This window comes from Leuresthes tenuis, unplaced genomic scaffold, assembly GCF_036924035.1.
Source record: "Leuresthes tenuis unplaced genomic scaffold, fLeuTen1.0.hap1 SCAF_20, whole genome shotgun sequence".
Lineage (NCBI taxonomy): Eukaryota > Metazoa > Chordata > Actinopteri > Atheriniformes > Atherinopsidae > Leuresthes > Leuresthes tenuis.
The window spans coordinates 3,228,683-3,242,520 of NW_027325374.1; the positions used below are offsets into that span (position 1 = coordinate 3,228,683).

At 45.4% G+C, this 13,838-nt stretch overlaps 2 protein-coding genes across 25 annotated transcripts in view; one reads left to right on the forward strand and one right to left on the reverse strand.

Moving 5' to 3' along the window:
• LOC140278090 (microtubule-associated protein tau-like) overlaps window positions 1–7,219 on the forward strand; it is a 37,315-nt gene extending 30,096 nt beyond the window's left edge. For 18 of the 20 annotated variants that reach the window (XM_072372993.1, XM_072372992.1, XM_072372999.1 and 15 more), the window contains 3 exons: window positions 191–272; window positions 1,055–1,161; window positions 4,638–7,219. In XM_072372993.1, coding sequence (XP_072229094.1) covers window positions 191–272; window positions 1,055–1,161; window positions 4,638–4,835 — 387 coding nt within the window. In that variant the 3' untranslated portion in view covers window positions 4,836–7,219. Of the gene's footprint in view, window positions 1–190; window positions 273–1,054; window positions 1,162–3,585; window positions 3,737–4,637 lie in introns of all 20 variants that reach the window. The other 2 variants (XM_072372985.1, XM_072372988.1) reach the window with 1 other exon arrangement.
• Window positions 7,220–8,828: 1,609 nt separating this feature from the next.
• LOC140278921 (KAT8 regulatory NSL complex subunit 1-like) overlaps window positions 8,829–13,838 on the reverse strand; it is a 28,606-nt gene continuing 23,596 nt past the window's right edge. For 4 of the 5 annotated variants that reach the window (XM_072374009.1, XM_072374008.1, XM_072374012.1 and 1 more), the window contains 5 exons: window positions 13,093–13,217; window positions 12,965–13,022; window positions 12,334–12,446; window positions 12,001–12,253; window positions 8,829–10,409 (listed from right to left, as the gene is read on the reverse strand). In XM_072374009.1, the coding sequence (XP_072230110.1) occupies window positions 10,200–10,409; window positions 12,001–12,253; window positions 12,334–12,446; window positions 12,965–13,022; window positions 13,093–13,217 (759 nt within the window). In that variant the 3' untranslated portion in view covers window positions 8,829–10,199. The remainder of the gene's footprint in view (window positions 10,410–12,000; window positions 12,254–12,333; window positions 12,447–12,964; window positions 13,023–13,092; window positions 13,218–13,838) is intronic. The other variant, XM_072374011.1, reaches the window with a different exon arrangement.

A 13,838-nucleotide genomic window follows, 5' to 3' on the forward strand; every position in this document is an offset into this window, starting at 1 on the left:
ACATCCCAGAGCTTTATGGATGAATATTACCAAACAAAGTCAGAGTAAATGTAAGAATCCCCGAGTTTTGCTGACTTTAACATCTAACCCGCCTGCTGTGGTTGCTCTTTGGTCCGGTTCACAGGTTCAGAGCCACTTCAAAGCGGTTTCACTTCCCTAAAACTGTTCTTCTGCTTCGTCCCCTCTGCAGGTTCAGATCGTGCACAAAAAGATCGATTTGAGCAACGTTCAGTCGAAATGCGGATCGAAGGCCAACATTCATCACAAGCCAGGTGAAAGATTTCTTTCTGTTTAAAGAGACTAAAAACAACGATTATTGTTTTCATTTCCAGGCCAGTTCATCCTTGAACTTTAACAACAGAATATGTAATAAAATCCTGTTCCTGTACAGTAGAAATAACATCTTTTCAGTGTTTTACCTCATGTAATTCCACTTTATAGCTGTACTTTATACCCATTTCTACTTAAAATGTAATGACCCAACAGATAAAGTGGCTTCTTTTTACATTTTTGCATCTTTTAAAGCAACCTTGGAGAGAAATTGTAAGATTACTCTTAATTTACAACGTGTTTGTTACAAATAATGACAGAAAGTTATACGGGGGCAGCCTCTCGGTACGTCTCACAGCTGCAGCCAGACACCAACGGTTGTAGGGCCACTAAAAACGTTAGTTTTTGGGATGTTAAACAAGCATTTTCAGAGATTAAAGTCTCTGCAGGTGCAAACACGGCTGTTCCTGCAGAGCAAATGTTTAACTAAAATGTTTTAAAGGTTCGTCGTAGGGGTTTAAACTCTGTGTGTGCTGTAATCCGAGCGCCTGCGTGGTCACGTGCACCTGCGTGGTCACGTGCACGTTAACTCCCATGTTTAGTTGGCTGAAAGCTACCAGACAAGCCAGAGAGCCTCGGTTTATAGGCGTCTGTGAGCTGCTTGATGAGTTTTCACTTTCTGTTTTGAGGTTCTGCAGCTCTGAAGCGACACCTAGTGGCGACTTTAAGTCGTTGCAGCTGTGCTCTTCTTTAACTTCTTTAACTGTCCTCTCGTCCGTTTCAGGCGGTGGAAATGTGGAGATCAAAAACGAGAAGCTGGAGTTCAAAGTTCAGTCGAAAATCGGCTCTCTGAACAACATCGGCCACGTTCCCGGAGGCGGACAGAAACGGGTAAAAACGGCATTTTTTAGGTTTCTTTTTGGGGCGAAACGCAGTCAGCAACACGTTAGCTTTTCCATCCTCACAGTTTCACTTCAATTCACTCTGTGTCCTCTTACTGTTCAGCTTTAAAACTCTGAATTAACCTTAGAAATAATAAGAAAAATGAATATTCAAAGTTCTTCTGCCTCTAACACTATATTTTCTGATATAAAACCTGAATAATGATCATATTTATGGTAAAAACTGAGATAATAAACAATATGAAAGTCCTAAAGGATTTTCATTAGAATTAGAACCTTTTGTACATTTGTTACAGTTCATTGACATTAAATACAATTTATAATAAATATGATGAATAAATATGTGATGAGGTGTGAGCTGAAGCCACTAAAAAGGAGTGTTTTAAGTCATTTAATGTGTCAAAAGAACTTAAAAAAGTGATAAATTAAGTGGAAATCAGGCTGCAGAAATTTATTTAATTTAATTACTTTTGTAAAACATGTAAAAAGTCCTGCATGAATCATCTTTCAGTAAAAATACACGAACAGCTTAATCTGGAGGATTAAAGTTACCAGTTTTCTCATTCTGATATTTTAAAATTCATATTTTGATTCTACAGTCCTGATCAGACCTCATTTCTTTATTTTTTCCTTACAAACAGCCAGACTTTAATATTTTAAAATGGTCTTGATCAATAGTTCTCCAGCTTTCTGAAGGTCTTTCAGTTTTTCTTTGGACATTTCCTGCTTTTTCACTCATTTTCAGTCCTTGTACCTGAGTATTTTCAGAGGAATGTGATTTTTCTTTGTTAAGCCGCTTAACTCTGAACTATGAACCATTCAGGCAGAAAAAAGACTCCTTAACTCAAGGGATGAACCAGTGTTGTGTCGACACAGAACAGACAACTTAGCAAAGAAGCCATTTTAAACTGGATCTTTAGGCACTTTGTTACCAGCAGCCTGTCACAAAGACACATCATTTGTTCCCATTTCTTTAGCTGCATCTATGAAAAACAGCAAAGAAAACACAGTTTGACAGACAGAAAATAGGATTTCTGCAGCAACAAGGTGATTCCCAAAGAGCTATTAGCTGAAAACTTGGCATATCTCAGCATGGTGTGCAGTGTGTCCTTAAAACATTTGAGGAAACTGGACAAGTGGAGGACAAAAGAAGAAGTGTCAGGCCTAAAAAACTATCTACAGCAGATGAACAGGATCTGAAAGTGATGTCCTTAAGAAAGAGGAAAAAATCCAGCAGAGACCTGACAGGAGCTGAGAGATGCATCTGGACCTTCAGCTGATCCATCTACTGTTGGCCCAAGCCTCATCAGAAATGGTCTCCATGGAAGGGTGGCTGTCAAGAAGCCGTTCTTAAGGAAGGGAAACAGGGAGAAAAGGCTGAGCTGTGCCAAATGACACAAGAAGTGGACTGAAAATCAGTGGCAACAGGTCTTATGGAGGGATGAATCCTCCCCAGAGCCCGGACCTCAACATTATTGAAGCAGTGTGGGATCATCTGACAGAGAACGGAACAAAAGGCAGCCCACATCCAAAGAAGAGCTTTGGGATGTCCTTCAAGAAGCCTGGAGAACTATTCCTGAAGCCTCCTTAAAGAAATGACAGAAAGCTCGTCTCAGAGGGTTCAGGCTGTGTTGGAGAATAAAGGAGCTCAGACCAGATATTCACTTTAAAGCTGCTCAGAACTGATAAAAAACTCTGTTTTTAACCTCTCATACTGTGTTTATATTCATGTTTGCACCAGTTTCCTGTTTTCCTGACAGCATATAAAGAAATGAGGGAGTGGAGTTCAGCTCCGTGCTTTAGATACAACAGAATCAGTATAAACAGCAACTTCCTGTTTTTAACTACTTTATATACAGATTTATACTCCAGATTAATCTGAGATGATTTATGGGAGAGGAAAGAATATAAAACAAAGACCTAATCTTTAATTTTTGTTCAGATAAAGTACATTTTAAGCCATTTATCAGATTTAAACAGCGACTAAATTCAGCTTTTTCTAAAAATAACTGGTTTAATCATTAATTTAAAGGTAAATGTAGTGTATAAAGTACTTCATCTTCATGTGTTGCAGTGATTACAGACTCGACTTTCACCACAGAACAGCAGCTAAATGTGGATTTGATGGCTAAATCATAAGACTAATTAAGAGGGTTTCCAAACACAAACGGCAGCTTTCGGAGCTTTTAAACTTGCACAGCGGAGCCTTCTGGGCGCCTTTGGCTTCATTTATCATCGTTTGCTTTCTCCCTCCTTTGTTCAAGCTCCTCACCTTTTTATTTCATGGTTCTCATTATTTGCTGTGTTCATTCTTCATGTTGCGTTCTTTGATTTTTGTTCAAACCATCCTGTGTTTTGTTTGTTTCTGTTGCCGTTTTGCCTTGTCATTTCCCCCGCTGGGGCTCCTCTGTAGAGGGACAAGGGAAAGGACGCAGAGGGGAGCGTCTCAGACAGCCTCTCCATCCCCTCCCCTGTTTTAACCCCCCCCCAGTCACCTCAGACTGTCCCCTCAGCACCCATCACACCCATCCTGACGAACCCCCTCATAAAGATTGAGGACTCCTGTAAGTATCCACAGCTGCTCCTAAAACCTGATTTATTCAGACACCACAGTGTTTTCAGACTCCGGTACACCCACATGTGAATCCTTAACATATAATTAAGATATGGGTACTAATCGTTCAGTCCCAGACAAGAAAAACACATGTCAGGATGAATAATTCCACTGAATTAATCAGAATTTTAGGTATTCTGGGAGAAAACTGCTGCACAATGCATTTTATTCAAGCCACTGGTGTCATTTAAAGCGATATCTTCAATAAAAACCTGAACCTATCGGTTAATTCTACCTCTAACTGCCTGTTTAATGTGGCAAAGCTTCTGAAAAAGGCTTAAAAAACCAGGTAAATTACAGTTTAATGGGAGCTGGTTGTGCATTTACACGGGTTGTCCAGCAGAGGGCGCTCCTCAGCATGCAACGGTGCCAAAGACCAAACAGGATGCAGTTTATTCCAGTTTTATATTATGGGATTATCAAAGATAGAGAATGATAAATCCGGAATTTATTTCCTGGAAGCTTTCAAAAATGTTAGGACACCAAAATCCTACAAATAAGTTGTAAATCGTGTGTTTTTCTGAGTAATAAATGCTCATTTTGAATTTAATTTGGAATATGAAGGTTTTCTAAAGTTTTTCTTTGGACTTTGGCTGATTTTTCACTCATTTAAGCCACTTTACTCTGACCTATGAATCATTCAGGCATCAGAAAAGGCTCCTAACTCGAGGGATGAACCAGTGTGTTGGTAACATAAGACGACATTAGGCACAGTATTTACAAATCATTTAAACCTCATATTTCAGTGTTTGTAATTCACATTTGTGGTGTCCCATCTTTATTTGCAGCTTTACTCGTACAGATGCGTCCGGTTCTTAGTTTTTAAAGCTTTACCTCTGATCCGACTGCAGATTGAGAGCCACAAGCTGAGCTTCCGTGAGACAGCCAAGGCCCGCACTGACCACGGCGCCGAGATCATCTCTTTGGAAGACTCCCCCCACCAGCTCAGCACCATGTCCTCCTCCGGCAGCATCAACATGACCGACTCTCCGCAGCTGTCCACGCTGGCCGACCAGGTGTCCGCCTCCCTGGCCAAACAGGGCCTGTGAACGCACCAAACTCCACCTCCACCACACGACCACGTAGAGGAGTTGTGATGCCCTCCTTGGTATTATCACAGGACTTTTTGGTTGTTTTTTTAGCTACCCATCACCGTTTACCCTCCACTAACATTTTAAACTGTTCTTGAGGTGTTGCTATTAGAGATCTTGAGGAAAAAAAACTAACAAGTAGGCCGAAATGTATTAAATTTCTCTCTGTGGTCTTTGGTCTCTACTTGCTATTATTTTCGCCTTCTGTAGTGACCCTTAAAGAGTTAAAAACACCCAGTAAAACAAATATTTCCTTGTGAATCTGAGGAATTATTTTACCTCAACACGTCTCCTGGTAAACACGACTTCCTGTAAAGAAATCACCTGTTCTTTTCTTTTTGTTTTAATGACAGAACCTTAAAAATGGAGGAAAATGCAGAATGTTTGGCTCCCGAAACAGTTGCAGGGTTTTGTTGTGGGAGTGGCAGAAGAAAACGGTCAAAAGAAAAGTAGCAAATTTCTCATCCAGGCGGAAAAAATGCTCTCAGACCTCACTGCTGTTTTTGCTTTTGTGTAGTCCCGACATGTGCTGCACCTCGAGCTACAGTAGGTGACTTCGACCGGGTCGTGTGCCAAGAATAAGGCCGCCGAGAAGCCAGAGAAGCTGCTGTCGGAGTCTGTCGAGCTCAGATATTCATCCAGTCAGACAACACGCCTCCCTTCTCGGGTCCCAAGCATCACTTGGCTTGTTGCTCTTCTGAGGATCATTTAAAAAAAACTACATGATGAAAGAACCCAGTTGCTTTATGGCCCTTTATTTCTTCATATAAAATGACGATATTATGGTTTTTCGAGCAGTTAAATGGTGCAAAAAATGTTTTTTTTTTTTTAATGTTCTCCACCAAATGTTAGCATCCGCTGGCTAACAGATAGCATCCCTAGGCTGGTTACTCAAACAAATTGTTTGAACGCTACATTTAATCATTGCTCGGCTAAGTAGATCAAAGCTCCCCAAAGTAGCCCAGCGATGCTAATATAGTAATGCTCGATAACCACTTTTAATTTCTTGTTAGCATAGGATTATAACTGACGAGTGTTTAGATGTGATTTGTTAGCTCTGGAATGCTACCGTAGAATATTTAGATGTTAATTAGTATAGAGTTGTAAGTTATAAGTCTACAAATGATAACTATTCGAGTATCTTTATGCAATTTGTTAGCATAGAGATAATAATGGCTGGCATAGGGATGCTAATGACTACAGGAGCTAGTAACTACCCTAATGATACTAATGACTAGCAATGGTATGCTAACAACTAGTGTTCAGATCAGTTACAAGCCTATAGATGCTAATTACAAGACGCCTGTGACTAAGCTGAAAATGCTAACAGCACAGGTGCTTGTGGCAAGCCAAAGCATGCTAACAAGTGTTGTGATGCTAGTTACCGTCTTAAAATACTAGTGACGGGCCAAGAGATTTATTATAGCTAAGCCCAGGAATGGCTGCCTAGGGATATTTTTTGGTTAGATTAGGGATGTTGGCAGCTTTTCTTCATATGCTAGTTACTAGCCTACAAATAATGCAATTTACAGGTATACAAATGGTATTCACTTGTTTAGGATACCAGTATAAAGGTGCTAATGACCAGCCTAATGATGCTATCATGGCTATGCTAACAATGCGTGTTCAGATGCCAGTTTCTGAACTACAACTCCTAGTGAAAGATTGCTTGTAGCTAGCCTAAGGATGCTAACAAGTGTTCAGATGCTACTTGGTAGCTTTCATTATTTAGTTACAAGTGTTAAGGCCAGGAATCATTTACTAGCACAAGAATGCTATTTTTCAGATGTCGTTTACTGGTCTAGATGCTAGTGACAAACCTAGGGATGCGAATACCTAAGGAAAGAGATGGTGGCCACTTCCAGAGGTTTGCTGCTGGCTGGTGAATTCTGAGCTACTGGCTTTGAAATGGAGACACCTGTGGCCTCTCAGTGGTCTCATTTCTGACACACCCTCGGTACCACAGGTGTCACACCTGGAATTTAAAAAAAAGAAAAACAAAAAACAGCTAGAGTAGAAACTTTGGTTCGTGTTGGGCACAGTTTTATAATCGTATACTGTGGATATATGTATTTGATATGAAGAAACATTTGTATTGTGCCTGCTACTGTCAATGTTCTTTTTTTTTTTTTTTTACTGCTCCCCTTGTAAATGCGCTTCAGCTCGACTTATGAGCAGGAAAACTCACATTTAAGTGTAATTTCATGGCTAAATTGTCAGAATTTGAGTTCGGCTCGAGACAGATTACAGTGTTTAAACTGCTGCGTGCACCAAGAAGATAGGACAGGTAAATTAAAGTTAATTAGTAGGCTAAAAAAATCCTCTAAAGGTGCTTTCTCGCCTTTAAACATGATGCATCTTTTTCTTTTTGGAGAGATCGCTTCTCACAAAGACTGTACTCACCCAGAATGATTACGACTGTTGCCTGGCAGGAGGACGGATGGCTTGTGGCGTGCAACAAGACGAACTGTACAGCAACGACTTCACTAGTTTAGGCCGTTTTATCATCACGACACGTGCATTTGCACCCGGGCACCGACCACATAAAAGCACTCACCAGCTGGTGGCATTAGCTTCATGAAATGCTGCTAATTCTTTATTTTAAAGCATGTTAAAGCTTTCAAATCTACAGCCGAGGCTAGAAAAAAAAGGTTGAAAACGTGGTTTTCTGTAGCTGAAAGGTGTAATTTAGTTTTATTTCACACACACTGAGGCTCACCTGTGCAGTTAGCATTTTCTTTGCGTTTTACACCCGCCGGACATCAATTAGTACGAATCCCTTCCCTGAAACACACCCTGATGTTGGTCGATACTCCCAGTGATCCGTTAAACCCAGAGAAACGGCTTCTTGCATGCACCCGGTGTGAGAGACGGCCGTCTGCTCGCTGCCTGCCTGTAAATCCCGTTAGCGCTGCGCTACACGGGGTCAAAACTCACCGTGCTTTCATTCTACCAGCTAACCTAAGAAAAGCAGAGGCGTGTAGGACTCCAGGGTGTGCTCGCAACGTTATCTGCATGCTGACTTCTTTCGTTGCAGCAGACCGCCAACGTCTCGGCGTGCGGGGTGGGACTCGATCCCAGCGGGGCGGGGACTCGATCCAAGCGGGGCGGGGACTCGATCCCAGCGGGGCGGGGACTCGATCCCAGCGGGGCGGGGCTCGATCCCAGCGGGGCGGGGACTCGATCCCAGCGGGGCGGGGACTCGATCCAAGCGGGGCGGGGACTCGATCCCAGCGGGGCGGGGACTCGATCCCAGCGGGGCGGGGACTCGATCCAAGCGGGGCGGGGCTCGATCCCAGCGGGGCGGGGACTCGATCCCAGCGGGGCGGGGACTCGATCCCAGCGGGGCGGGGACTCGATCCAAGCGGGGCGGGGACTCGATCCCAGCGGGGCGGGGACTCGATCCCAGCGGGGCGGGGACTCGATCCCAGCGGGGCGGGGACTCGATCCCAGCGGGGCGGGGACTCGATCCCAGCGGGGCGGGGACTCGATCCCAGCGGGGCGGGGACTCGATCCCAGCGGGGCGGGACTCGATCCCAGCGGGGCGGGACTCCATCCCAGCGGGGCGGGGACTCGATCCCAGCGGGGCGGGGACTCCATCCCAGCGGGGCGGGACTCCATCCCAGCGGGGCGGGACTCCATCCCAGAGGGGCGGGGACTCCATCCCAGAGGGGCGGGGACTCCATCCCAGAGGGGCGGGGACTCCATCCCAGCGGGGCGGCGAAGACGGTTCCTGCAGTAACAAACTCTAACTTTTCTTTTGGGTTACTTCTGACGCTGTACAGTTGTGGAAATGTGATTGTTCTTGTTATTGTGCATTTGATCAATAACTGGTTGATGATTCTTGTTGCTGTATATGTGTATTTGAAATAAATGCTACGAAGTCGCTTGTGGTGAACTTTTTTGGCCCACCGGCGACAGCTCAGAGTGAATGAGGCCGGAACAACTGTGCCAAGTTAAACATAAATGTTTTAATGGTACTATTTACAAAAAAGAAAAGGATTCTGCTTTTTGATTAGGTTAACTGCTGCAACAATCAAACAGGTACATTGACATCTTGCTTAACTACAAAAGAAAATAACAGTGACTGAATGGCTGTGGCTTAAAAAGGAGATGAAAAATGAAAACAACCATAGACTTTTTTTTTTCTTTTTTGCATAGCAATTAGTTACGTAAGGTGGAAGGGGGGTGGGGGGGGGGGGGGTCAGAGTGATTATATGGACGCTGTGGGGTAAGAAAACAAAATCCTGCCTAGATCTGAGCCATCGGAGGGAAGAGGTGAAGCTATCGAGCAGAAGAACCTGAGCTCGGCTGGATTTTAACTGAGAGCTGCTACATTTTGAACGTTTGAAACCTGTTGAGTTGAACCGGGGAGGGAGAAAAGAAAGCAGGGGAGGGGGGGGTTTCTTTGTCTTTACGTTGACTGTTCGCAAAAAGAGTGAAATTAGCTGCGATAAGACTAATATCAGCATGTTTTCCAGCATGCAGCAGCAGCAGCTTTACGGCCGTCAAGTGCTTGAAGAGGAAGAAAATCCAATTAAAACCCCGCCCGGCGGAGACGGCGGGGTGAACACAGCGGGCGCTCTCCGAGGACACTAGAGGAATGATTTTACCCGTCAGAGGGGGGGGGGGGAGAAAGTAAAAACACGAACGGACAGAACGAGAAACAAACGAAACGCGTCAGGAATGGAGGAAAAACAAAAGCAAACCAGCAAAAAACAGACTTGGCAGTAGGAGAAGTGCTCTGGTGATTTCAGGCGACCTCTACAGGGAGGAGGGGGGGAACCACATCTCAAATGTACCTGTTTATTTGGATGAGGGGGTGCATGAGGAGGAGAGGAGAGGAGGGAGGGGTCTTTTTCTTGTTTTGTTATTCGTCACTCCACTAAAAATGTACATGGGAATTACAAGCAAACTAGTCAATAGAAAACACCCTTTGGCCATATTTTGAGGAGTCCGCTACATAGTGCGCTACAAGTGTACACGCCACATATGAAACACCACTAAGCCCCCCATGTACATTGTTTAGCCTACTACAGAACTCACTTTTTGTAATGTGTTGTTTTATACTTTTTTTTTTGTTTGTTTTTACATTTATCTTTTTTTTTCCTGTGACAAAAACAAGTGTCGGGAAAGGCTTCTATCTCCATAATGTTCACTAAAAACTGTGAAAAGTATTAGACTGATGTTTGAATATCAAACAACAGGAACCCATTTAATATCTTATTCTGCTTTGAGGTTCTGCTTGTTAATGCCAGAGAGGAGCTGTGTGGGGGTGGGGGCGAGCCGGGCCGGGCGGGGCCACCTCCGCCAGTCCGTGACTCATCGGTGGGTGGCGGCCCTGTGTTTGGGGCCGGTGTCGTCGTCGCACGGCGGCTCCGTGTCGTCAGAGTCCAGACGTCCGAAGGCTGTCGATCGGCAGCCTGAGATGCTACGCATTCTGGGCCTGATCTGGTAGTCCGTCTCCGCCTCGGGCTCCGGCGCCGGGTCCTCGGGCAGCGGGAAGCTGCGACGCTCCCACGGCGCCACCGTCTGAAACGGGTCAAACCAAACAGGAGGATCAGACCACATGGGAACGGTTTCACACCAGATACTTTAAGCAGGGAAAAGCAGCGGCTCGGGTCCATTTAGGGCCGCGAATGCAGCCTTCAGAACACTCTAATCACACAGTTTTCAGTCAGAACCACAGAACTACGCAGAACATTCAGCCTCATTTAATCCGGGTAAAGTCTCAGTGGGAAATAATTCTGCTTCTGTCCGGATTCTGAACTAAACGGTCCGATCGGACGGTGAAGCAGTCCAACATACGGCGGCACGTGGTACCGGTGTCCCACCAGCTGAGATGCAGAAGGCCAACTGGACAAAGTCCAACACAAATGAGCAGAAAGAGGGAATATGGCTGCTGACAGGAGACGTGCTTTTATACTGCGACAGAAGTCCAACTTAAAGGGGAACTCCGGTGTTTTTAAACCTTATTTCTGGCATTAAATGCGTTCATCTACTCACTGAGAACAGTTTGGTGAAAGTCGGCGTCCTTCAGAAGATATTTAGATTCCTCGAGATCCATATAACGGAGTGAACGGGGCTTAGAGGATGCAGCCTCTAAATAAGGCATTATCTGTCTTTATTTCACCAATACTTTAAGAAGAATGAATGAATGAACGTGTGCTATAGCTCTGTTAGCTCATAGCTGCTGTTATGTGGCTACTTGCAGCTATAGGAGAGCTAACGGAGGGATTTCTACACAGGCACTCTACTGGGACCACTTCATCCACACGCCCCCCTGCAGCACAGCTTATTCACTCCGGTAAGAACGTCCATCTTACTCAAAGTCTTCGTCCACGTCGTCAAAATCTGATAAATAACCTGCCATGTTGCACAAAACTATCAGCAGCAAACTCTGTGTGAAGTTAGCCGACTGTCACAGAGCACGGTCGATGAAGTGGTCCCAGTAGAGTGCCTGTGTAGAAATCCCTCCGTTAGTTCTCCTATAGCTGCAAGTAGCCACATAACAGCAGCTATGAGCTAACAGAGCTATGAGCTAACAGCAGCTATGAGCTAACAGCAGCTATGAGCTAACAGAGCTATGCGCTAACAGAGCTATGAGCTAACAGCAGCTATGAGCTAACAGCAGCTATGAGCTAACAGAGCTATGCGCTAACAGAGCTATAGTAACGGTGCTTTTAAAGTGGGACAGAAGTCCAACTTAATGAGTTAAAATACTCCAAAGTGCACAGATGGCTGAACATGAAGCAGAAAACACCCAAACAGTGTTTCAGTTTCAGCACATCAAGGACATTACGAGGCTCTCTGCTCATTCAGATTTATACCAAGAACGCCTGCGACTCGATGACTGGAGGAGGAAGGGGGAGTTTCAGTGGGAGATTTTCCAGACATGAGTCGTTTATGTTGGCGACTATCGGCGTTCTTTCACTGGCGTCACGAACGTTTCACGAAAAAAAAAAAAAAAACCCCACCAAAAAAGCCTGAAAATCTCGCTTGAAACGGGATACTTTAAAACGCTTCTCTGGGATCTCAAATGAGACTCAAACCCTCATCGGATCAGATTTTTACAGCCAGCATTTCCCCACGAACCCGTGGTTTTGGCGGTTAAACTACGTACCCGCTCCTCGAAGGTGAAGTCTGGCGTGGAGCACCGCGTGTCCTCGCTGGACAGCAGCCGGTGGGAGTCCCTGGAGCAGGGCGTCTGGGGGTTGGAGGAGGCGTCGGGGCTGGGAGGACTCATGGGCGACGGCACGTGGCTGTAGTCGTGCAGCATGGGGCAGTGGCCGGGGTCTGGGGACGCAGGCTGAGGGGTGGGAGGGTTGGTCCCGCACAGCAGCGGCGTGGTCCGCCCGTCTACGGATTTGTACGACCTGCGGGACACAGAGCGTCACATCTGCAGCCTACCACCTGACACAGGGAGGCTAAGGTGTGTGGCGGCTGTGAGAGTCACCTGCTGCCCCTCCTCTTAGCGGGAGCCAGCGCCATCCAAGTCCAGCGGGTCCGCTCCTGGTCCTCGTGGGGCTGATGGTGCATGATGAAGGCTGCGTCCGTGAGGTCCTCCACCTGCAGGCACACAGCGAGCCATCAGCACAGCAACAAACTGAGGAATATCACTGAAATCCAGCCCCACAAACCCTTGATTTACGTCATAAAATATCAATAAAACACGACCAGAACCTGGATTTAGTTCACATACGAGGTGAGGAACAACAGAGCGTCTTTTCATTCAGATTTTTGCTATTTAAACTAAAAAAAAAGCTGTTTAAATACGATCGTATTCACAGAACCTGCAGACTGTCCAATTGGCTCATTTTCTGGGCTTCATGTCTCAGTAAACCGATTGTTTTTCAGATTAAGAAGGTAAAGTTAAGACTTTATGATGTAAACCAGCAGCAGAACTGGGGCAGGACACCTAAAATAAATGTATCCACAAATATTCAATCATTTAAAAGCTTATTAAAATGCTGAGGAGTTCAGTATTTGGCCACCAGGGGTCAGTGTGCACTCAGTGCCAAAGATCTGTGCTGAAACAGGAGCAACACAGCCGAATGAGTCCCAGTTCAGTGCAGAAATAAACTCACCTCCCGTTCGTTCTCCTCTTCGGTGATGGGCTGAGAGAAGATGTCCACCGATCGCCATCTGGCAGGAGAAAAGTGTGAGTTAAAGGTGGTAAAAAGGGGCCGAACAGAGCCAGCGAGCCGGTCCTTACCTGGGGGTCAGGATCTCTTTGTACTGCAGCTTCTCCACCCTGGTGGTGGCAGCCACAGACATGGGGATGACGATGTTGTTGATGTCGAAGGAGCTTTCACCTCGCCTCCTCTTGATTGGCTGCTGCTGGAGGCACAAAAAGACATGTAAACAAACGTGTGACTGAACAGAAACCAGAACTCCAGCCTCTGAGGAGGCTCATTTCCACTCTCAGATTCACCGTTTATCTGCTCAACAAAGTGTTTCCTTGTTAATATTTGAGGGTTTCTGGGTAAAAACCAGACAAACTGTTCATGTTGGTGTGAAACACAAAAGGAGAAACAGCTGGCCTGATGCTGAGTGTTTCTGTCTCTAACCTCAGAGAAAAGAAAAGTGAAAACCACAGACGCTTTCGGTTTGACTTCAGCTTCTGATCCTCACCCACCACTTGTTTATCACAACCTTTCAGGGCAGCCGGGTCTTAAATCAGGCTGAACCATTTACATTGAATCCACCGCTGAGATCCAAACTGGGGGAGCTGCTTCGGTGGATAAAGGCTCCCAGAGAGTTGTGGCCCACAGGCGTCGCCTGGAAGCTGCAGACGCTGCCTGGTTTTAATCAATCCGGGGACATGTGTGAACTATAAGCTGTTCAGAACCAGTCTGCCGGCACCGAACGGGTCAAATGAACCGGTTTAGAAACAGATCAACAGAGCTGGCTTTAACAGACTCTGAATCACTTTGTTTAAGGCTCCATCACAGCACAGCA